At 47.5% G+C, this 24,259-nt stretch overlaps 1 protein-coding gene across 3 annotated transcripts in view; it reads right to left on the bottom strand.

The window, feature by feature from the left end:
- LOC146809783 (uncharacterized) overlaps positions 1-24,259 on the bottom strand; it is a 728,115-nt gene that overhangs the window by 328,637 nt on the left and 375,219 nt on the right. For all 3 annotated transcript variants that reach the window (XM_085616628.1, XM_085616630.1, XM_085616629.1), the window contains exon 15: positions 22,886-23,112. In XM_085616628.1, coding sequence (XP_085472754.1) covers positions 22,886-23,112 — 227 coding nt within the window. The remainder of the gene's footprint in view (positions 1-22,885; positions 23,113-24,259) is intronic.

The raw sequence follows: 24,259 nt of genomic DNA, 5'->3' as shown, positions 1-24,259 counted from the left end.
GGGCTTGAGGTAGAACTTGCCCCCTGTTCAAGAAGTCTCAGGAACAGCAAAGACTTCAAGCTCGACGCCGTCTACGACGCCACTGCCGACGCCGTGTCCTTAATGCACCGCCGCAATGCGACCCTGGTCTCACCGATGCCGCCTGATGACGCCACCACCGAGCCGCTGCTCGCACCGTGACCTGTGGGCACCGCACTCTGCACTGCCTCGCTTCAAGACGACGCCTTGGTATCCACGCCGCTGCTTGCACTTTGGTTCGAGGGCACTGCTCGTAAAGTTATACGACGCACCGCCCTCATCCCGCACTGCAGCCTTGGCCTACCGACGCCGGTGCCATCGACTCCAGTACGTCAGCCCACGACAGCGCTTCAGCAACACCGCCGCCGCTGCTTGCACCGTGACCTGCCAGCACCGTGACGAGCACCACCTTCATCTCACACCGCGACCCTGGTCTCACCGACGCCATCTGACGCCGCCACTGAGCCGCTGCTTGCACCGTGACCTGAGGGCACCGCACGCCGCTGCACTTCGCACCGCAGCACCTGACGCCGGCCGACGCCACCGCTCCTGACTTCAACAAAGAGGAGTTCGATCTGCAACGCGTGGGACTTCGAGGGCCCCCCCAACGACTCCTGCACCGACCTCCAGAACCGACGCCTGCGGACGCCGTGTGTTCGGAAGCTCAACGAGAGGTCATCGACGCCCTGCATTTCTGAAAGGTACTGTTTAAGGGTCTTCCCGATGCCGAAGCTGGCCCGCGATGCCGCAGTCAGCCAGAACTGTTTGGATTTGTTTGCGCACGACGCCGTGATAGCCCCGGACGGAGCTATCGACATCAAGGAACTGTTTTACAAGGTTATTTTGATAACTGAAGATTTTTTAAGTACTGTATTGTGGATTTTTATCGTTTTGGTCTTGTCTTAAGTATATAAAAATATTGGATATTTTTCTAAACTGGTGTGGTGTCCTTTTGTAGTGCTTACACTGTATTACTGTTGGTTATGTGCAAATGCTTTACACACTGCATCTAAGATAAGCCTGACTGCTCGTGCCAAGCTACCAAGGCGGTGAGCAGGGGTTATTTTAGGAGTGTTACTCCCTTACCCTGACTAGGAAGAAGGGTCCCTATTTGGACTAAGGTGCAAGCCCTTGCCAACTAGATACCCCCATTTCTAACAGATACCATTTTTATCAGGAGACCAGGGGAAATGCTGGGTGGTAGGAAATTTGTGTAAGCCCAGTGATCCCACAACTTTCCCACACAGAAATATGAGAAAAATTTGATTTCTTTCGGCTAAATTTGAGGTTTGCAGTGGATTCTGGGTAGGAAAACGTTGGTAGGTCCACACAAGCCATACCTCCCTGGACTCCCCTGTGTGTCTAGTATTCAGAAATGTGTGGGTTTGGTAGGTTTCCTTACATGGCCGCAGAGCCCGGCACCAAAAACGCAGGTGACCCACTTGAAAAACCAGGCAGTTTTGTGATAGATAGGTGGGCATCTGTGTTTTTGTTCCCAAGTTTACAGACATCTAGGGGAACCTAAAAAACCCAGACATTTCTGAAAACTAGACACCCGTAGGAGTCCAGGGAGTTGTGGCTGGCGTTGATCCCCCAACATTTTCCTTCCCAAGATTTGCTGGAAACCTCAAATTTAGCTAAAAAGTCACATTTTCCTATAATATCTGTGTGGGAAGGTTGTGGGATCACCGCACGGCACACATTTTCTACTATCCAGCATTTCCCTCAGTCTCCCAATAACAATGATACCCTACTTGTGTGGATGGATCAAGTGCCTATGACATGGAAGGGCCAAAAAGGTGTAGAAATTGAAGGGGGCCCAAAGCGGGTCTAAATGGGCAGTTAGTTTATACGTTTTTCGGCTGCGCTACTTTGGGCATCCACACAAGTGAGGTATCATTTTTCTAAGGAAACTAAGGGGGAATGCTGGGTAGTAGGAAATGTGTGCCTGCACGGTGATCCTACAACGTACCCACACAGAAATGTAAGGAAAATGTGACTTTGTAAGTAAATTTGAAGTTTGTGGGGGATTCTGGGTAAGAAAACGCTGGGGGATCCTTGCAAATCACATCACCAGTAAGTAAACGCACACAACCACCCACACACACCACCAGCCAAGCGCCATCCACGTACACCGCCAGCCAAGCGCCATCCACACACACTGCCAGCCAAGAACCCCTACCTTTAAAAAAAATTAATAAATCCCTGGCTCCTTAGTGGAATTGCAGATTCGGGAAAAGTTTTTGGGGGGGGGTGTGGATGCATTGGCATGCCTATTTTGGGCAGCCCCCACCTCTATGTATAAAAAAAACCAATCCCTGGGGCCTAGTGGGCTTTCTGCCCCCCAGGGGGCAAATCAGGGTTTATTGCCCCATCTGCCTCCGGGGGGTGGGGGGATGAGTAGGACTGTGAGATTCCGGGGGGCAGAAATGGGGAAGTAAAGGCCTTAGCCAAGGGGCCGCTCCCAACTCCCTGGTGCCTAATGGGTGGAACCCTGCTTGGGAATTGCCCTCCTGGGAGACTCTCCCCTTTCCAAGGATACCTCTCCTGACTTTCTACATGCTCAGGGGGCTCAGATAGCCCTCTGAGCACGTAGAATGCGAAACTAAAATGACGCCAGCGCAATGTGTGCCCTGATCGTCATTTCAGGGAAACCAAACAAACAGCCTCAGGAGCTGGGGAAGCTCTTCCCCAGCTTCCGAGGCTGTGGGGGAGGGAGGGGTCAGAAATCCCTCTGGTGCACGCAGCAGAGGGATTAGAAATGCCATGTGCGAGGACGGCCGGGAGCCGTCCTGCGCACACGAGCACCATGGCACTGGACGGCTCCCGGCCTACCTGCGCATGGAAAGGGTTAAACAATGGATGTGACCACAGTAATCGTCACACCACCACCATTTCTGATGTTGCTGGGTGAACCCCCAATTGAATTGGAAGATTGAGAGGATTGCTTTGAAAATTATATTTTGGCTCTGGATTGTGCCTGGTTTCCGGCTGTTAGAAAAAAAGCTCCATTACTGGGATCTCTGGGAAATGAGGGTCAGCATGTGTTTAAGTACTTACCCCCTGTTTGGGATGCTCAGGGTGAAGCTATTGGTGATGTCTACAATGGAGGCCATGCTATGCTTGCAAACAAGATTTGCGAAACGAGTAAATGTAGTAATGCAACGCCACCAATTTTACACACAATCTCAGTGGTCTACGGAGACTATTGACAATTTTGTAGCAAGATTAAGAGAGTTGTCTGCTAAGTGCCAATTTGGACAGATGACGGAAGAGATGATTAGGGACCAATTGATCGTCCAGTGCAACAGTACAAATATTCAGGAGAGACTGGGCAGCCAGTAATTCCACTTTGAAGGCTATTGCAAAGGTGGTGGAGGAATCCAAAATATGCATGCGGGAAATGAGATTTTCCAATTCAGACAATAAAGAGACTGAACTTGCAGCTTTGGTGGAAGATGGTGATCAAGGTAATGCAGTAAGCAAATCCCAACTAGCCAGTGGAAGTACCAGTAAGAGTGGGAGTTGGAAAAACTCTTCACCCGTGAATGTGCAAGAAAAATCATCTCGAGTCTGTTTTAGATGTGGCAGCAATTATCATTTGGCAGACTCGAAACAATGCTTTACAGTGGGAAAGGATTGTCGCAAATGGAAAAAGTGGACACTTAGCACACATGTGCAAGTTGGCAGAGAAAAGGGTTGCTATGGTGGAGGATGAGCATTCGGATTACAAAGTACTCATGGTACAAGTTGGCTAGGTGTTGGGAAGCCCTGACCAGGAGAGGACACTGTTTCGTCCGATTGCCGATTTTGAAGTCAATGGCACAATTGTACCTTTAGTAGTGGACACTGGTTCTCTTTACACCATAGTTCCTAAAAAATTATTTGATGTTACTTGGCCTGGGAAACTTTAGTCACTTTGGATGTCGTTCTCAAAGGTTATCAGGAGGCAGACATTGGAGTCTTAGGGTTCATGGGTGCGAACATCAAATTTGCAGATCTCGAGAAAAAAGGGATAGTTATGTGGCTCCTGAGGGTCCCCCAAGTTGAGGATGAATACACCAGTATGCCCTTGGCATCAGTCAACCCCAGGCCCAATAATCAAGTCATGGTGGTGGATGCATATGACTTCAATTACCTGCTGTCTCGCCATGGTGAGGTTTTTGAGAACAGGTTGGGGGAGTTCAAGAACTATGTGCACAAGATCAAAATGAAGGATAATGTTGTTGCCATCAAACATCCAGCTAGACAGATACCTATGGCTGCGAGGGCGAAAACAAGGAAGATTATCTAGCAGCTCTTGGAGGATGGGTAATAGAAATGGTAGAGGCAACCGAGTGGTTGTCTCCAGTGGCTATTACAAAAACCCCGATGGGTCCCTTAGGTTTTGTGTGGACCTCCGCAACCTCAACCAAAATGTGGTCATGGATAATTTTCCATTGCCCAATATTAATGAACTAATTTTTATGTTGCCTGGGCGGATGTTTTTTTCAAAGATAGATTTGCAGAGTGCATATCATCAGGTCAGTCCACACTCTAAACATCTTATATCATTCATTACTCCGGAGGGCACCTTCCAATTCCACAGACTTCCATTTGGGCTATGTTCAGCTGTGAGCATGTTCGAGCGGTTGATGTCAGGAATTTTGCCTGGTTTGGGTAAAATCACTGTATTTCAGGATGGCATCCTGGTGTTTAGAAAGGATGAGGTGGAACACAACTGTATATTGAATGAAGTGTTAACTCGCACTAGAGAAGCGGGCTTAACCCTATGCACGGAGAAGTGTGTTGTCCAGGTGGAAGAAGTGGAGTATTTGGGCTACATGATTACTAGAAATAGAGTATAGCCCAAGGTGAAATTGGCGAGTAAGATTGTTCATGTGGAAGTTCTGGGTGACAGGGATGCCCTCTGATCTTTCATGGGATTAGTGGAGTTCTACTCCAAGTTCATGCAAGATTTCATACTGAAAACTGAACTCCTCAGGGAGTTACTGAGGAAGGGTAGGACGTTTTTTTTTGGGGGGGGGGGGGGCACAACTAAAGGCCTACCTGGCTATAAAAAACTAAATTGAACAGGCTGGTGTTCTTGCACCGTATCAAAGTACTTTGAAGACCATTGTCACGGTGGATGCCAGTGCAGTAGGGATAAGGGCAGCAGAGGAATGAAAATGTTGTGCCTCCTAGGTCACGCTTAATCATCATGCCTCATGAGGTGCACTTGCACAGATCTTGACCACCAAGAGGGTCAGAGAAAGATTTTGGTGGCCGCTCATGGACAGTGAGATTAAGGAATGGATCGTGAGTTGCGGTGGGTGCAAGGTTTCTGGGATTGAGTATTGGAAAATTGCAAGTGCATGAAGCTAAGGAAGTGTGGGAGAAAGTATGTTTGGACTTCATTGGGCTGTTCTCCTTTCTACTTGAGCAGGATAGGTTTGCAGCTGTTCTGGTGGATGCCAAGTCAAAGTGGGTAGAGGTTGCATTCATGAGGAATATTACCACAAATTCTACGGTTGATTTTCTTAGTGATGTTTTTAGGAGGGAGGGAATACCTTCTGTAATTCACTCGGATAATGCCACACAGTTGAGGTCAGAGGAGACTAGAATGTTTTTGAACACTTTGGGTGTGAGACATGCTTATTCATCTTTGTACAATCCTCAGGGTAATGGTCTCTTGGAGAGTCAGCAGGCAGGTGAAAGGGACCATGCAATTAGCATGCAGTGCTGTTTTGTCTGTTGAGAGGGCTATCAAGGACATGCTACGGGCATATTGCACTGCTGTCAATTTGGCTTCAGGGAAAAGCTCCTTTGAGATGATGCGCGGCAGGTGCCCTGGGACTAAACTGGTACCATCATGGATGCAGGAGTGTGTAACAAGGGGTCAAGTGAGGTTGAATAAAACTGTGGAAAAAAGCTTTATTTCAGCTGGAGATAAGGTCAAGGTCAAGTAGGGTGGTTCTAGTGTACAGGACTTAACTAAATTCTGTGGTCCTTAAAAAGTTCAAGAGGTGGGTGGAACTTGGGTCAAATCGGAAAACGTCCAAACCTGGAACCTCAGATGGGTGGCTTTGTACCAGAGACAGGGAGAGGTGTTGAGGAGTTCCGTTAGTGCTGAAGATGCATTGGGTCGTGTTCTCCTTGGTTGTTCATCAAAGATGGTTAATACAAAAGTGATTTAGGAGTTGGTGGGTCACAAGATGCTGCTCCCAATGTATCGGGAGAAGATGGGGCTGTTCTCAAAGACAGTGTGACAGTCTTACCACAAAAACAAGTGGTTCCATTTGGTAGTGGGATTATGAGCATTCACAAGGTCAGGAACGAGACAAGAGTGAGAAAGCCTCCCGGCTATTAGGGGGAATATGCTTGCAATTGATTGGTGCATAACCTCGTGGTGTATGTTTCCATGTGGTGTGTGAGGGTCGTGCCATGTGCTCAAACCTTCCATGTTACTTTTTGTGGGTATTTGTTTATTTGCGTGTTTTGTTCTTTGTCTACCTGGCATCTGTTGGGGGTTGTGTTTGTTTGGTGTGATGGTTCTCTTTGTTTCCCAAGATAGGGAGATGTGTTGTAATATGCTTAAGCAGCCTCAGCCAGGCTGACTCTGCACTCCCACCTGTTACAAGGTAACATTCCACCTCTGTGTCACGAGTAGAATGTGGGGGATTAGCACATTATGAGTCTGTTGCTAAGCTGTGCCTGACAGGACTGTGGTGTTGTGTCTTTAATTATTCAATAAAAAAAACCTGCTTCATTGGACTTGTGAGTTGATTCTTTAAGCATTAGTTCTCTTATTAAAAAAGGCAATTTACACCGCCGCACTCACACCAGGGAGCTCCACAGACGGGCCGAGGATGCGGAAAACCGGGCTAGTCGAAGCAATCTCCGCTTGGTGGGGTTTCCCGAGGGGGCGGAGGCGGGTCAAGCCGCCACCTTCGTTGAAACTGGGTTCAAGGCATGGATGCCGGGAGGAACCCGGTCGCCTTGGTTCGTGGTTGAAAGGGCACATAGGGGCTTGTTTTCCAGACCCCCTCCCGGGGCCGCACCCCATCCTATAATTCTTAAAGTTCTCAACTTTCGGGACAGGGGCGCCATCTTGCGGGAGGCTCGTGTGGCTGGGCCACTCAAGTACCAAAATCACGTCATCATGATTTTCCCGGATTACACCAGGGAAGTTCAGGATCTCCGGCGTTCGTATGTGGATGTCAAGAAGAAGTTGCGATCCCTGGGCCTCCAATACCAACTTCAGTTCCCGGCGCGCCTTCGAGTTGTCTTCCAGGGCGCGACCCACTTCTTTGACTCACCACAGGCGGCCTGGACATGGTTGACTGAAGAGCGCTCGCTACGTCAGCAGCGCGCCTCCTCCCCGGAGAGCCGGGAGCCGCGGCTCGAGAGCAAGAGCACCAGGACACCAATGCAGGCGTCGGACAATGTCCCGGAGGGGGCGCCAATCGGGATCTTCGGTGCTCCAGGTCCTCGGGCGCGGTGGTTGCGGGCCCTAGGGGGTCCTCCAGCCGGTCGGGCTCTCCGCCCTGCAGCAGACATCGTTCCTCTGAGCCCTCACCGGGCGGGTCCCCATTGAGGGCCCAGGCAGACTCCGACCTTTCCCGCACGCCTACTCTTTAATGGCACCACTGTTCGCACTTAGCATATCTCCACCGGGAGGGGGGTAGCGGTTACTAGATCCCTGGGGTGTCCCGGTGGGTGTCCGCAATGTTCACGAGGATGTACTGCTTATCCGTCTTCAGGAGGGGTCCACCACGCAACCTATACGAGCGTTCAAGTTTGGTTTTTGTTCCAGAGGGGTCGACAGATGCTTCAGTTTCCGAAGTGTAGGGTGGGGGATGGGTTGGGTTGGGGGCTGTTTCTTTGTTGTTGACGGGAGTCAGTAATCTACACTCCCACGGTTTTATGTTGCTTTCTGCTGTTTTTATGCGCCACCGCTCACTCGACATTTGGTCTCCTTGGCACGTGAGTTCACTGCTCAGGGTCCGTCCAACCAGTGCACCCTCACGTTTGCTCCAGGTCTCGCCCAGGCCACTGGCATTCCCCGGCCCCCAGAGTTTCTGTAGCAGTCTTTGGCCCCATGAGTGATATACCCTCCCCGAAAGCAGCCCTTCATATTTTATCCTGGAACGTTAATGGCCTGTTAGACCGTCATAAGCGGGCGGCCGTATTACGTTACGCTCAGCGTAGATGCGCTTCTGCTCCAAGAACCTCACCTTCTGGGGAATCATTGTCCATTCCTGGCGCGTTACGGTTATGATAGGGTGTGGCACTCGGGATTTACTCGCGGCTCGAGAGGCGTGGCTATAATACTGAAGCGTACCCTTCCCTTCGTGCTGACGCAAGTCCTTCACGACCCACAAGGCACGTATGTGATAGTATGCGGTACCTATGGGGGCACCCCCCTTAATCTTGTGTCTCTGTACTCACCCCCATCGATGCTTGCAGCGACTCTCCGACAATCATCCACCCTGCTACCCACCCTCCCCCTGGAGCCCACAGTCATTGGGGGGATTTTAATGCGGTTTCTGCCCCGCTTGTTGACACGACGGGGACCCCGTCCATTTCCAGGATGGCCCAGGCGAGACAACTCATGAGCTGGGCTGAAGCCCATGGACTCTGTGACGCGTGGCGGATCTGGCATCCGCGCGCTACGCATTTCACGCACACGTCCGCGGCACATCACACGCAAGCACGCATAGACTCCATTTTTATCCCATCCACAGATTGCTCCAAGATCCAAGACATCCGTATACTTCCGAGAGGTATTTCCGACCACTCCCCGGTGATCCTCCTGACGGGGACTCCTCCCCCCCACTCCCGCCCCATGTGGCGGTTGAACGCCTGGTTTCTTCAAGATAAGGACTTCCAAAAGGCGGTGGGAGTGGAGGTGCGGGGCTACACCGTTACTAACGAGGGTTCTGTTTCATCTCCGGGTACATTGTGGGAAGCGGGCAAGGCCACTATTCGGGGCTTCGCCAAGGGTCATGTCCAGCGGCAGCGTCGGGAGAAATTGTCAACGATTACTTCATTGGAGGCACAGGCCTTGCGCCTTGAATGCTCCCCCTCCACGGTGGGTGACGCGACTCTGGAGAGGCGCCTCGCGGGTGTTCGGAGCAAAATCAAACACGTCTCGTTGGAAGCGGCCAAGCTCCTGTGGAGGTCGTCCGTGGCCAGGGTATATGGCTGGGGCGATAAAAATGGCACAATCCTGCACAGGCTTGCCACTTATCCCAGAGCGAGCCGTATCATTCCTGAGATATTGGACCAAAGGGGGTCGACGCAGCAGTCCCCGATGGCTATGGCCAATGTGTTCGCCGCCTTTTACCGCCAGCTCTACGCCAAAAGGATCCCGAGTCTGAAGCTGCGCGACGTGATGGGCCAGACACTTGCCACTCTCCCTCACCTTGACCAGTGATGATCTTGACCGCTCTATCTCCCAAGAAGAGATTAGCAAAGCCATCGCGTCCACATCACCGAGCAAGACCCCCGGTCCTGACTGTCTTCCCCAGGAATACTATGCAGCCTACCGTGAGCTCCTTGTGCCCCGCCTCGCAGACTTATATGCCGAGGCCCTGGAGAGAGGATCTTCTACACCCGAAACCGATATGGCCACTATTGTGGTCCTCCCAAAATCCCGACCACCATCTCCACACTGCTCTGACTACCGTCCTATCTCCCTTATCAACACGGATGTCAAAGTGTTTGCTGCGATCCTCGCACAACGGCTGAAGCCCTACCTCACCACGTTGGTTCATTCGGACCAATGTGGTTTCATGCCCCAACGCGGCACCAGACACTGTCTTCGACGCCTGCACTTGGCCCTGGCCAACCGACATGTCCTTTCTCCGTATCTGGCACTCCTTTTCATTGACTTCGAGAAGGCGTTCGATTCGGTGGACTGGACGTACCTTATTGATGTGTTGGAGGCGATGGGCTTCGGCCCGCGCTTCTGTCAGCTGGTTAGGGTTTTGTACACCCGGCCTCGGGCGCGTGTCCTGGTCAACGGGGTTCTCTCAGACGCCTTCCCCATCCAACGGGGGACGCGGCAGGGTTGCCCTCTTTCACCCCTTCTCTTCGCTCTGGCGATGGAGCCCCTAGCAGCTCTGATTCGGTATGAAAGGCTTGTTCGGGGGTGGGAGTGGCCTGACTCTACAGTGGACAAGATCGCTCTTTATGCAGACGACGTCTTGCTTTTCTTAACCGACCCTGCACAGTCGGGTCCCCGTTGTCTCCAGATTCTGCAGTCCTTTGGGCAAACCTCTGGCCTCCGTATGAATGCCAATAAGTCGCTTCTTGTCCCGCTCCATCTCTCTACAGAATGCTTCGACTGGCAATCTACGATACCACTTCGGCGTCAGTCCTTCAAATATCTCGGGATATGGGTCACGCTCCTTCCAGAATTGGGACGGTCCCTCAACGTCACCCCGCTTGTGAAGAAGGCTAAGGCGGACCTCCACAAATGGCAGACGTTGCCGCTGAACCCTCTGGGGAGGGTCGCTTTGTTTAAAATGCTGATTCTCCCCAGATTTCTTTATGTGCTGCAGAACACCCCCTTTTGCTTCCCGAGGGTGTGGTTTCAGGAGATTGACACTTTGGCTGTTAAATTCCTGTTGGGGGGGGGGGTGGGAGGGCTCGGATGGCGTTGCGTACCTGTCAGATTCCAACCTTCGAAGGGGGCATGGGGATGACGCACCTGTATCTCTAATACTTGGCTACTCGGCTGTTGTGTCTTCACGACTGGTTCAATGGGGGGTGGTCAGACCCCGCGTATAGGCGTGAGCTGAGTGAACTCGGCCTGCCTCGAATTCAATCCCTTATGTACAGGGATTCCCTCCCGGCCTCCCTGCCCGACGTCACACGTTCCGTGCTTTTGGCCTGGCGGGCTGCTTTAAGGCACACCAAGTGGACGCGCAAACTCACTCAGCACACGCCTATATGGCGTGGCACCTGGCTCCGGGAGGTCAGTGGTCTGCAGGGGTTCTGCCAGTGGGATCTTATCGGGATCTCCAAGCTCGGTGATGTGTGGGCAAGCAGTCACGTGAAATCCTTCAAAGACCTCCAATCCACGTATTCTCTCCACCCCTCACAATTTTAGTACTTACAGTTGCGGCACGCCCTCCATGTGCACTTGCCAATAGGCACTCGGATTCCCGAGTTCAGTCCCCTTGAAGCGCAGACGATGTTGGGCGATCTGGGGAGGGGGGGTGTAATCCGTATCTACAAGACATTGGTCTACAACACCCCGACCACGCTCAACCGACTTCGGGTCCAATGGGAGGAATGGGTGGGCCCCTTGGATGAAGTGGACTGGCGGGACGTTCTTATGTCACCCAGGACAGTAACTGCCTCCGCCAAGCTCCATCTGATCCAATTATATTACATACACGCGGCCTACCTAACTCCACAGCGCCTGTATCGCGTCGGCCTCTCTCTATCCGCTTCATGCGCACGCTGCGGCCGAGATCCGGCCGATTTTTTCCACATGGTATGGGCTTGCCCCCGATTGGCGCAGTTCTGGGGCGAGATTGAAACGGAGCTGTCCGAGTTCCTGGGGTGGGAGGTTCCGCACGATCCACGACACTCCATCTTAGGTATTACGGACGGCCTTGATGGGTCCAGGAATGAGAAGGTTTTTTATAACACAGCCATGGTAGTGGCAAAGCGGGACATAGCCGCCTCATGGAACTGTCCTTCACCTCCCAGCTGATGTTGATGCTTTGGTGGTTGCCTTTTCTCAAAACAATAAAATTTGCTTATCAAAAAAAAAAAAAGGCAATTTACAAGCTCTTACTTTTGCCAGTAGTAGTACTCTCAGTTCCTTGAAGACCATGTCATTTTAGATCCTGCCAAACCAGGTCCTGGTATTCACACAAAACAGAGTCAGTTCTGGGGTCTGCCTAGGGTGCGCTCACTATCACATGTCATCACATGCAGCAGAAGACGGATTCTCTTTCTCTTAGACCTTCTGCCTCGGTCAACACTGTATCAGATACCATTCCCCTGGAGATAGGTGATGGGAGGCATAGTTTTCAAATGGTTTACATATTTCCTTAAATCACGTCCAGTGAGTGTAGATCTTACCTTTCTGTTACAGTGTATATACCGTTGACGCTGGGTGCGCCTTGGGTATCTTCACTAACAATAATATTTTTAATGTTCATGCTACCCCCTTGGCAAACCTGGTTTGATTCTTTGGGTTCCCTTCTATTCATTCACGGAGAATATCCACTAGAAGTGGAAACCTCTGAAAAGCCAGGCACAGCTTCAGGTTTCCTCAAATTGAAAGGGAGCACGAGAAAGGTGATTGTTGGTGGAGGGTTCCATGATCTTTGCTCCGGTGGCTGGTGGCTGTCCAGTATAGGTCTGATGGCCACAACATCTAACCTTTTATATAGCCATCTCCTTGAAACCATGTCAGCAAATTCACATCTTTTTATTCTGGCTAAACAAATGTCATGTCCTTTATGCTAGTCCTGTCATGTATAACCCTTTTTACGTACATTTGTCCCATACAAACGACAATAACGATTCTAAGCAGGTGACTTTTAACCGAGTAGCTTGCTCCTGTCTCTTCGACACCAGTCTCTCGGCATGCTATCATAATCCTATACCTGACGTACATAAACATGTCCTCAGGCACAGTATAATTATTCTGTATAAGAGTCACCACTTTTTTCATTCTTGGCCAACAGCCAGCTTTGCATGATTGCATTTGTTTGGGAAAACATTTACGATTGTTTTCAAAACATTTATGATTGTTTTCAAAACATATCGATTCTACAAGAAACCCTGGAGTGACCACTCTAGTATACAAGACCCTTATTCCTCCCTGCAAATCAGAGGAGAATTCCTTCCAAGCTGACACGGGGTCCTGCATGCTGAATCGTTGACACGCAACAGTCTGACATCCCTTGCGCGGTGACATCCTCGAAGCAGAGACGGGGTCCTACATTCTCTACCATCAGGTGAAGGGGATGGTTCTTCCCTAGAGGTTTCTTTGCTACATACATATACATGCTACACATACAGATCAAGGCTAGGTACATTTAGACAAATTACTTAGGGTGCACATTTTAGGAATATGCAAGTGCTACTGTTTTTATCTGAACCGCTTATGTTCATCTTATTAGCACTATGGTAGAAATGTATCTAATATTTACTATATTGGTATTAGCAATCTCTTTTGTATGCTTCTGTCTCCTGATTGCCGCAACAAATATGTTCTAAACAAGACTGACGCTGGACCAATAAATACTTATTGAAACGTCCAAATCGCCATCCTTTGTATTTTCAGAGAGAAGGTGAGCACGAGTGACTGTGCGAAAAGTACTGTACAGTTTTCCAAGATCCCGGAGGAATCAGGGTTGTCATGTTCAGTGGTTGCCAGAGACTACCTATACCACTGTAAGATACAGGGGGTGGTAGAGGCACTGTAGAGCTATTTTGTCTAACGGCTGACATATCCTGTGGTCGTGTCCGGAAGCGGTTGGGACACCAAGCCCTTAGTTTAGCTCATCCAAAACGCACAGGTCTTGGGGATTCCTAGGAACTACACAACACAAAGACTATTGAAAACATTTATGCTTAGACATCAAGTGCACTAACCTTGTAAAGCTTCACTGGCTTTACGTTTCCAAAGTAATGCTTAACACCTTAATATATGGAAGGATGACAACTGGCCCGGTAGAGGAACATCTACTTAGATGCAATTCTCATTCCAGACTGTTTCCAGTGATGAGAATACATCAGTAGAACTTAAAGCTTGCCCTGGAAAGGAAGGAAGATCTATCAGCTCGCATAAGAACTGTACCTGACAGAAATAATGACAAGCTGCGAACAAAGATAGCATGAAGCCCATCAAGTGGAGGGACCACCATGAGAAAATCTTAAGGACCAAAGTCAGCCATAAGGTTGCCCAGACTTGCGAGCCAGGAGAAGCAACAGAAACATCTGCATCAATAATCTGCTCCATTGCCTTCAAGAGCTGAAAAGAGAAACTTCCTGTAGTGAGTCGGACAGAAAAATGGTGAGCTTTTGCGCTCTGGTGCTTTAGATCTGTCTTCTCAGTGACCTCTGTTTCACAAAGTTCTAACACAACTGCAAAAGTAGATAGTAAGGTGGTGCAGACCTTTCACTCTAGCTGCTTATCTGGGGCTGGCATGATGCAGATGCTTTGCACTGAGCAGCTTACAGCAGACCACCAGTGCTCACCATGTGCCCCCGAAGACATGGGGCTCCATGGGCGGCACTGTGGCTGATCCTGGGACATGGATCTCTAGGACCAAGAAAGCTTACAAGACAAGATTACACATATGGATGAACCACCAATGCACTGACTGTACCAAGTTATCCACTGCAACAGGTGTGAGCTCCCTACACATAATAGGAATATTGACCTCTCCTGTGTAAACACACTCCAGGGATCCACAGTGCAGTCCCCTATGTCTTGTGTTTACTCAAATAGAAATGTTCTCATATTTATGGGTCTAGGTAGCCTGGTGACCACTCAGCCCCAAGGCATTCTAAGGCACCATAAGCACACAGAGCCCTGTGGGCCAGCATTCTTATTTATGCACTGCCTGAGCGACAGACACGCTGCAGGGAGATCAGGGGCACATTTGTTAAAGGAATAGACTTTTTTTGTTGTCATACCTACTGCCATGAAAGTGATCTCGAGGAGGACTGCATATATTTTGGCTTCCCTGCTGCCACAATACAGGCTTCTCTTACCCACTGTCCTGACTGCCAGAGAATAGCAGTGGAGAACATGGAGTGAGTGGCTTTTACTTGTACATTCTGTTACAGCTGTTTCAACCGGGTGTGCCATGGAAAAAGTAAACAGCGTATAATGCAATGCCTGTGCACAATGAATGGTAGCTGTATTTTCTGGTGCTGAAGCTACACCTTGTTGCCGCGTGACTGCCCTGATTTATGCCTGTCTTGCATAAATTGATTTAATATAATTGTTTTTGGAATGATGCTGTAGTTCATGTTTCATTTTTAGGTTGTGCAAGAGCAGCGCATGCGCTGCTCTGCGAGCCATGCTGTATTGGAGTATGTACTTGAATTCCCGCCCATATTTGTCATTGGCTTGTGTCATTGTCCTTTGTAAATGCTGGCTTCTGATTCGTTATTAGGCTTGTAAGTCCCTCCTAGTCTTCATTTGTAACCTCCCATAAAGACTGGCCCTTTTACTTCGCTGTTACACAATACTTCTTCTTTAGTCTGTAAGCACTTTTTTCTTTAATGAGTTTCTCTTACTGCAGGAGGGTCTTTCATGCACAGTTGCGACCACTGGCTTGTTTATTTAACTCGGGGAGCTCTTCAGGGGCCATGGGAGACAGAAGGGGCAACTCAGCGATGCCTTTAGGGAGGTCAAAGGTGCGTGATGTAAATTCCGCTAGATCTGGCGAGTTTATTTTCTGAATGAACATCCATGTTAAAGATGAATATGCTTTAGGCCTGATCCCTCCCCCCTAGCTAAAAACCATGACTTCAACTCTTATCCTCTTTTCTCAATTTGTTCCCCTGTTAAATGGATCCAAAAAAGAAAAGCTCTTTGGCTGCAAATGCCTTTTATTTATGTTTTAAAAAACAAAACAAAAAAAGTGCATTTTCATTTACAATGCCAATAGCTCAAACTCGTGTAAATGCGAGACCTATTGCATTGCAGATGCTAGTTGTGTCATAGTCCCTGGGAGCTGTCCTTATTACACATGCACTGCAGCTAACGTGGCGGATTTATGTACAAAAAGTAGTACAGGTGCACATGGTAGTGTTACGCGCAGGGTATAGGTAGCTGAAGGGCTATGCACAGCGGTTCTGTCCTGAGACGCGCCTCCATTGTTTACGAATTGCTTTGTGTGAATCTGTTCCTTCACTCAGGCTTTTGGAGCTCCTCTGCCACTTCAAAACCAAACCTGAATCATACTGACAAGCTGAACTGCTAACCTTCAGTTACCTCTGTCTTCTGACCTAAACCTTTTTTAGCACTATTATCAACAACCACTGATTATTTTGACTTTTCGTCTCTTAAAATTGTTTTTGTTGGCTCTTGGAATCTTTGATATTGAATTTTCATCTCTGGATTTGGATGAAATCTTCTTTCTGATTAACGGGCCTTTCTTTATTGACTTGGAAACGGCTCTACCCCAGACAATAACATTCTTAGCCAGTGTGTAATCATTAACTTAGTGTTCTACAAAGTTTTAGGCTTGAACAATTTGCAGCAGTGAAAGCATAACATACACGAGGGGAAACGGCCTTTACAACGCGGGATGAGCCACATGCCCTTTATGCTGAAAGCGGAACCACGCTTACCTTAACCACGCATATGAGCGGTTAGGGCAGTGCACTGTCTAGATGGGCGGGCACAGGAAGAGGAAGGATAGGAGAGGACGTCGTCAGGTAAGTGGGGCTGGGGCCTGGTTTGGGGGGTAGTTAATAGGGGTGGGGTAGTTTTTAGGGCTTGGGGTTGGGGTTGTTGTTAAAGGGGAGGGGGCCAGGTTTTAGGGCTAAGGGTGAAAGGCCTGGGGTCTGGATAGTTTTTAGGACATGGGGATCACTTTTTAGAGCACGGGCCAGGGAAGTGACAGTTTTCAGGGCATGGGGCAATTTTAGGCCTCAAGGAGGGGGGGGGGGGGGGGGGGGCAGGGCCGGTACATTTTAAGGATTGGTGGGGAGGGGGGACAAGTTTTAGTGCTCGGGGAAGGGCAGTTTTAGGGCTTAAGGACTGTTCTGGGGTCAGGGTAGTTTTCAGTATGTGTGGTTAAGGCAGTGCGTGGTCTAGATGCGCGGATGGGCAGGCACAGGAAGGATCGAAAGAGGATGAGGTCTGGTAAGTGGGGCTGGGGCTTATAGGGGTGGGGGGATAGTTTATAGGGCTCAGGGTGGGGGGGAAGGATAGTTGTCAGGGCTGGGGCAGTTTCAGGGCTCGTCGGGGAAGTTTTTAGGACATGGAGGTGAGTTTTAGGGCTCACGGCAGGAAGAGGGAAAGGGCAGTTTTCAGGTCTGTGGGCAATTTTAGGGCTCAAGGATGTGTCTAGGGTCAGATTAGTATTAAGTACGTGGGGCAGGTTTCAGGGCTCAGGGCGAAGGGGCTGGGATGTGATCTTTACCACACATATCCCTTTACCAATCATGATTTTACCACAAAATTGTGTGGTAAAGGCATGCGTGGTAAAAGAATGATTTGTCAAGACGGATCCGTTGTTCGTACAGCGTTGTAGAGGCACGTGTGGTTTAGCCATGTCTGCCTCCGTCACACAACCCACAAAGGGTTTTCGCCCAAGGAAGTCATTTTCCTGTTCAATCAGGACAGAATTTTAATTCTACCCCATCTGAATTATGTGGAACAGAATCAAAGTAAAGAAATCCCAAAATAAATATTCTCTGTCCTGGCCGAAGACCAACCAAACAAATCTGTTCTCTTTGTCCCTGGGATGCCATCGGTTGTGGTTTATCTGTAACTCCAACTCATCTGCAACTCTTGCACAAAAAATTGTACTCCCTTGGCAGCTCTTTAAAAACATTCCCTACCTCACCAATCGCAACACATTATCTAGAATTGAAGTCACCAACAGGGAAATTGAGGGTTTAAGGTCACTGGCAAAATGAGCCATATGGTCAGCGCACAAATGTAAAATGTTACTGATATACATACATCTCTGGATTCAACCACTTGATGGTAGAATAATGCACCATATATGAACCAAAACTAGAGCCATGCTGCAAATAAGCAGGTTTTAGAGACAGTTTTCAGTAAGAGTTCATACAGTTATACAACACTCAAGCACATTACCAGCCAACAACTGCTGGTTATTCCTCATCAGCAGAAAGGAAATTCATTACTCACTCATAAGGATTATTAATGTAGTATAACACACGTTTGGTGGAGTAGATGCGCAGTTGTTCACATTTTCCTGACAGGAACATTATGCACATCCGAATAGGAACGTGGAATCGAGAGGGATGTAGCTCGCATGACGGAGATGGTTCCTCTCTGTTTACTGAAGCAGCAACTATGTCATGTGACCACCTCAGAGTAGGCGTAGTCCACTTCTGAGAATATTCAGGAATGAAGGTGATGCCACTGATCATGATACGATAGAGAGAAGGTTGTTACCATTTTGGCATCATTATGAGCCACAAGGACTTAAGAGGGTGATGTACAGGATACACGCTTGTATGTGCCATGTGTGAATGTATTGCACACTGTTGTCTGGAAAGCCATGGCTGTTCTCAGTTAAATTCATCCTGCTGTGATAGAGACTTGTAAATAAACTTTCCAAAGTTTGGTACCCAGCTTGTTTTGTATGTGTGACTGTGTTTAAAGCAGGGGTCTCAAACCTTTTCATTAATGAGAGCTACTTTTGTTTCACAAAAATCATCCTGAGCTTCCAAAATTATTACTGTTGTACACTTAAGATAAGAGTATATTAGTGGCCACCCTATGTAAGATTACCCGCCATGATCACCTCCGTAAAGGATTGCCAGCAGTAATGTAAAAAAAAGGCTTATTCCATTTGAATACTTCTACAAAGCTAATACATAACAGCCACAGCTGCAATGCCCCTTAGAACAAAGGTAATACTGTTAGTAATTAGTCTCCCAGTGCAGCATGATTTATGATTCAAACATCTTTACATACATTTTTGAAATTATGGGTTCTCAAAATCCACACATTTTCATCTCATGTACACACTTCTCGAATTTGGCATACGCATATTAATTCAACGAAGCAAATGTTTCTTTTTGGCATGCTGGGCTACACACAGGAGAGCTACTCACAGGTAGTTGGAGAGCTACCAGTAGCCCATGAGCTACTAGCTAGAGAAGCCTGGTTAAAAGGAATACATTAATGCGTCTTTTCTGAACCAGCAACCAGGATGGAGGTACCATAATTGATTACACAATTATTATTTATTATTTAGCATTTATAAAGCGCACTATCACCTATCAGGCATCCTGGCGCTAGCATATAAGTGCACAGAGAGACTAATGTTTCGGAGAGATGTCAGAATAACCATATTATGCACTAGGGAAGAGCCAGGTTTTTAGTCTCGTCCTAAATGGAAGGAGATCCACCAGTTGTCTCACTTCCAACGGGAGTTTATTCCATAATCGGGCGGCAGAGATACTAAAGGCTCTGCCTCCCGATTTTATTTTTTTAAATCTTGGCACCTTCACCAATCTGGCTGACGAGGAGTGGAGACTTCTCAGGTACTTACCAAGCACATTTCCTCTGCATAAGTTCTGGTCCAGATCCATGCAAGGCCTTAAAAACTATACAGAGGGACTTAAACTGGATTCTCTGCAATATCGGGAGCCAATGCAGCTCTGCCAAGGCCGAGGAGGTAGAGAACCGTCTTGACTTCTCCCACGGCCAGTTTAGCTGCAATTGCTTGGATCCTTTGGAGCCTATCTATTAGATATCTCGGGGAGTCCAACAGCAAAGCATTACAATAATCTAATCGACTTAAGATGGTGCTTTGAACTACCAATGCTCGAGCATGAATTGGCAAGAGCGGGAGAATTTTGCGGGGGACTCTAATAATAGCAAAACAGCTCCCCGCGGTTTTATTAACCTGTGATTCGAGGGTCAGCTTATTATTAAACATGATACCCAAATTCCGAACCTTGTCGACAGGCATCGGTGGACGTGCTGTAGATAATGGCCAAAAGTTCGAGGGCAGCGTGGGAGGTACCTTCCCTACTAGGCAATAGAGAACTTCAGTTTTGTCAGCATTAAATTGCAATGCATTTTCCTTTAGCTAATAAACTGTATCTCGCATGCACTCATGAAACACTTCAAGGGATGTAGACTGTTCTCCCTCTAAAGAGAGGATCAATTGAGTGTCGTCCGCATAATTAACAATGTTAATATTATGCACCCTTATGACGGCGATCAGAGGTTTCATATATATGATAAATAAGATCGGGCTGATCGCAGAGCCCTGAGGAACACCATGCGAAGTGTTAATAAATTCAGATTGATAGAGAGGAATCGCCACTGCCTGACTCCTACCAGAGAAGAAAGATTGAAGCCACTTCAAGGCGATGGCTGCAATTCCCACCTCCCTCAATCTCGTCAGAAGAATGGCATGGTTGACCGTGTTGAACGCGGCAGAGAGGTTAAGCAGGATAAGAACCACCGCTTGACCTCTATCTGCCCGCATACGAAGCTCATCCATTACTGTCACCAGGGCAGTCTCTGTGCCATGGGCAGGATGAAACCCGAATTGCACATCTTCTAAGATCCTATTAGTTTCCAAATAGTTTGATAATGATCTACTAGCTATCCGTTCTACGATTTTTGCTGGATAGGGCAGCAGGGAGATCGGCCTATAGGTTTTAGGACAGGCAGGGTCCAGAGTTGCCTTTTTTAAAAGAGGTGTCACCAGTGCCTGTTTCCAGCTAGTCGGTACTACTCCACTACGAAGAGATTGATTGCATATAAGGTGGAGTATAGGGAACAATTCTGTTCCCAACTCCTTCCAAATTTTATGTGGCAAAGGGTCCAGCGGTGAACCCGAGGAAATACCTAAAGCCACATTACCGAATTCCTCCGCAGTAGGCATCTCAAAATCCACTAGTGTATTCATGCTCTCTATCTCTTCTCCTCCAGCCTTTTGATCTTTTCTTATGCGGATAGAATCCCTCCTCGTCTGATGATGTAACTCTGGGCCTTCTCCTTCCTCTTGCAAAGTATCCCTACCAAGGCCATCAATGATGGTTTTAATTTTATCATTGAAAAACCTAGCAAGGTTATCGCAGAGGTCTTGGGTAGGAGTTATCTGATTCTTGGCACAGTCAGGGCTGATCAAATTATTCACTATTTTGAAAATGCTTCTGGTATTATTAGGAGCATTTAAAATAGAATTGGAGAAGTACTCCGCTTTTGCAATATTTATTTATTTTTTATAGCTAATAATTAATGTTTTCCATGCAAACTTATCCTTATCTTCATACATGCTTCTCCACTTCGTCTCTGCCTGTTTACATTCAAGTTTCAAATCTTTTAATCTATCATTAAACAATGGGGCAGAAGGTCTACCCACTCTCCTATGATTTTTTAGTGGAGCAACCTGGTCCAATGTGGATGTGATCTGTGTACACAGAGTCGCATAGTTCTTCTCCACATGTCTGTCCGTCAAAACACAACCATCCAGATCAAACACCGGAGGAATACAACCCTTTCTTAGAAAGGACTTACAATCTCTACTAACATAGTTTTTTGTTTCTCTGGTTACGCGACTGTTACACTTCAGGTTGTATGCCTGGAATTAAATCAAATAATGGTCGGACCAGACCACACGCGAGATATCCAAAATTCCTAGTACGTGTTCCTCTGAGAAAATTAGATCAAGGGTGTGTCCTCCATTATGTGTTGGTTCAGAGACCCGCTGATGTAGGTTGAAACCTTCACACGACTAAAGTAAATTGCTATAACCAGAGTCTAGTGATCCATTTAACCAAAGATTGAAATCACCCAAAATCACCAACCTGGCGTGTGTAGCCGCCATATTGCTGATAGTCTCAATCAGTGACTGCCGTTGCTACACACTAATAACCCCAGGAGGTCTATAACAAACAATCACAGTCACTACATGACCACTATAATCCTTTATAGCAAATCCAAGCATTTCAAGCACCTCTATCACATCAATATCTATAGTAACCAAATTCCATGATTCTTTAAAGATCACACCTACTCCTCCTCCCCTCCCACTCGTTCTGGGTTTATGACAAACTTTATACCCCGGTGGACATGCCAGTCCTAGTTCTAAATCACTTTCTAAATGTGTCCATGTTTCTGTCATGAATAGGATATCCAATTCGTGGAATTCCATCATCAGCTGAATCTCCACACAATGCTTTTAACATTTAAACATTTAATAGCAACACATAAGCCCACATAAGAGATGATCTTGTTTTACGAAATCTGAAATAGGGCCCGCAGTCTCCTCAATTTTAAATTTCCCCCTCCCCTTTCCAACGCACCTATCTTACACAGTTCAATACCTGTATAACTAATACAGCAGACTGCATCATTAACCTGCTGCGGTCTCAAATGGGCAGCCTGGCTGGCGCTGTGCACGTTCGGTGTGTGGACGGGCACAGACGGGCTTGCGCACCCACGCCAGCTTGTCCCTTTATAGTTGTGGGCCCAAAAAGACTAGACCGCACACCTCCCAAAATGGCGGGTCCGCTCTGACAGACGGACACCGCTAGCTAAATTCAGGGCACACTCTAAGTCTGGTGATAAGTGGCACACTGATGACAATAAAAATAACAATTTTAAAAAGCTCTGATTTTAAAAATGATTTTCAATTAAATGTGCAAAAACGTAATTCGTTAGCAGCTCCCCGTGCAACATACATCTAACAATGCAGCATATATTATCTCTTTCACGCTGCGCGCCTACGCCAGCGTGTCCCTTTATAGTTGTGGGCCCAAAAAGACTAGACCGCACACCTGCCATAATGGCGGGTCCGCTCTGACAGACGGACACCGCTAGCTAAATTCAGGGCACACTCGAAGTCTGGTGATAAGTGGCACACGGATAACAATAAAAATAACAATTTTAAAAAACTCAGATTTTAAAAATGATTTTCAATTAAATGTGCAAAAACGCAATTCGTTAGAAGCTCCCCGTGCAACATACATCTAACAATGCAGCATATATTATCTCTTTCACAATGTACAGTACATCCCTATTGCTTACTTTCCATGATTATTATCAAACTGACTACTCTGTAAGGGTTAGCACCAACCAGTTCCACTCTATAGTAGTGCTACATGAGGGATGTATAAAGTACATGAAAAGGGAAATGGACAACTCGAACAATATAAACAAGTTTACCTGGTACCGGTCATGCATCCTAAACGCACACTTTTGTATTGTAGGGACCTGGCGATCTCAGGCCCAAGAGGGTACTGGTTGATTTCATGTTCACTGAAGGCAGTGGAACAGCGAATGACAAAAACCACATTCCGCTCCTTGGACCAGTTGTCCAGGAAGGACATGAAGTCCTGCCAGCTATGGAACTCACTCCTGTCAAGACGTTCCTCGTCAGCTCCCGTGAATACCTGAAAAGGAATCACATATATGGTGAAAGGCCAGTGGAAATGGGAACGCATCAAGTCCCATATGTCACAGCACCAAGCACAGAGCGAAGGTGGCAAGACAAATAAGATCTCTAACATACAAAGAAAGGGTATGAATATTCCATTAGACCATAAAGTAGCAGGGTTGAATTCAGAAGAAACATGAAGTACTGTTATTGACTTGGTAAGTGTATTTGTAAGGCTCAGTCCAAGGCGCATGTGTGAAAGAGCAACATACACAATAAGGGGAAAGCGAAACAGTTGAAAGAAGCGGATATTGACGAGTAATCAATTTAACAGAGACAGCATGCATGCAAATCTTTGAGTAGGTTACATAAACACTAGATCAGTTATTAATTTTAAAAAACGTAAGTGCCGGGTCCCTCGTCAGGAGGCAGCTAGCAGCAGCCCATTTCTCCTTTTAGCGCAGCCTAAAACAGAACCAACTACTAACCATGAAAGCTGGGAGAGTATGTGGCATAACGCCCAGAGCTGCAGACTTCGGAACTGGGGAACCAGGTGCGAGTCTGGTGTTGGCTCAACATCTTGTGATTTTGGGCAAATCACTTAATCTCCCGTAAATGAATGTGTCCTTAACTGGTGCTCATGACAAGCGCCGTGCTGAGCACCAGAAACGACCAGCTCAAATTATGCACTGCACCAAAGGCATATTTCTAATGAAACAAATAGCTAATCACTCAAAAGTAAAATGCCAACTGTTTCCAGGAAAGTTCCTTGATAGGCAGAGTATTTGGCAGTAGCTAAGATTCATTCAATTATTCAACGCAACACTTTTGTTAGAGTTCTGCAGTCAAATAGTGAAGAAGGATGTTCCTGTACAAACTACCTGTATAAATACGCCTTGAGTGTTGATTACGTGTAAATCATCTTGTTTAATTAGTTTAGAGAGATTAAAAAGATGATTGGATAGCAAATATCATACATAATATGGAAAATGTTACCTAAAGCTGTAAGCATCTATTTGTGGCATGTAGTGATGTAGATTCACATGCTGTGCATACTTGCGCCATCTAGTGGTGGGTTCAGACTTGTACAACTTGTTTTCCTTTTTAGGAAGTCTTTTTGAGTCACAGGACCTAGTGGCTTCACCTGTTAGTGGTAATACACA

This window comes from Triturus cristatus, chromosome 7 (genome assembly GCF_964204655.1).
Source record: "Triturus cristatus chromosome 7, aTriCri1.1, whole genome shotgun sequence".
In the NCBI taxonomy this organism is placed as follows: Eukaryota; Metazoa; Chordata; class Amphibia; order Caudata; family Salamandridae; genus Triturus; species Triturus cristatus.
Note: the sequence above shows the minus strand (reverse complement) of the source record. Positions and strands in the feature narration are given on the sequence as shown.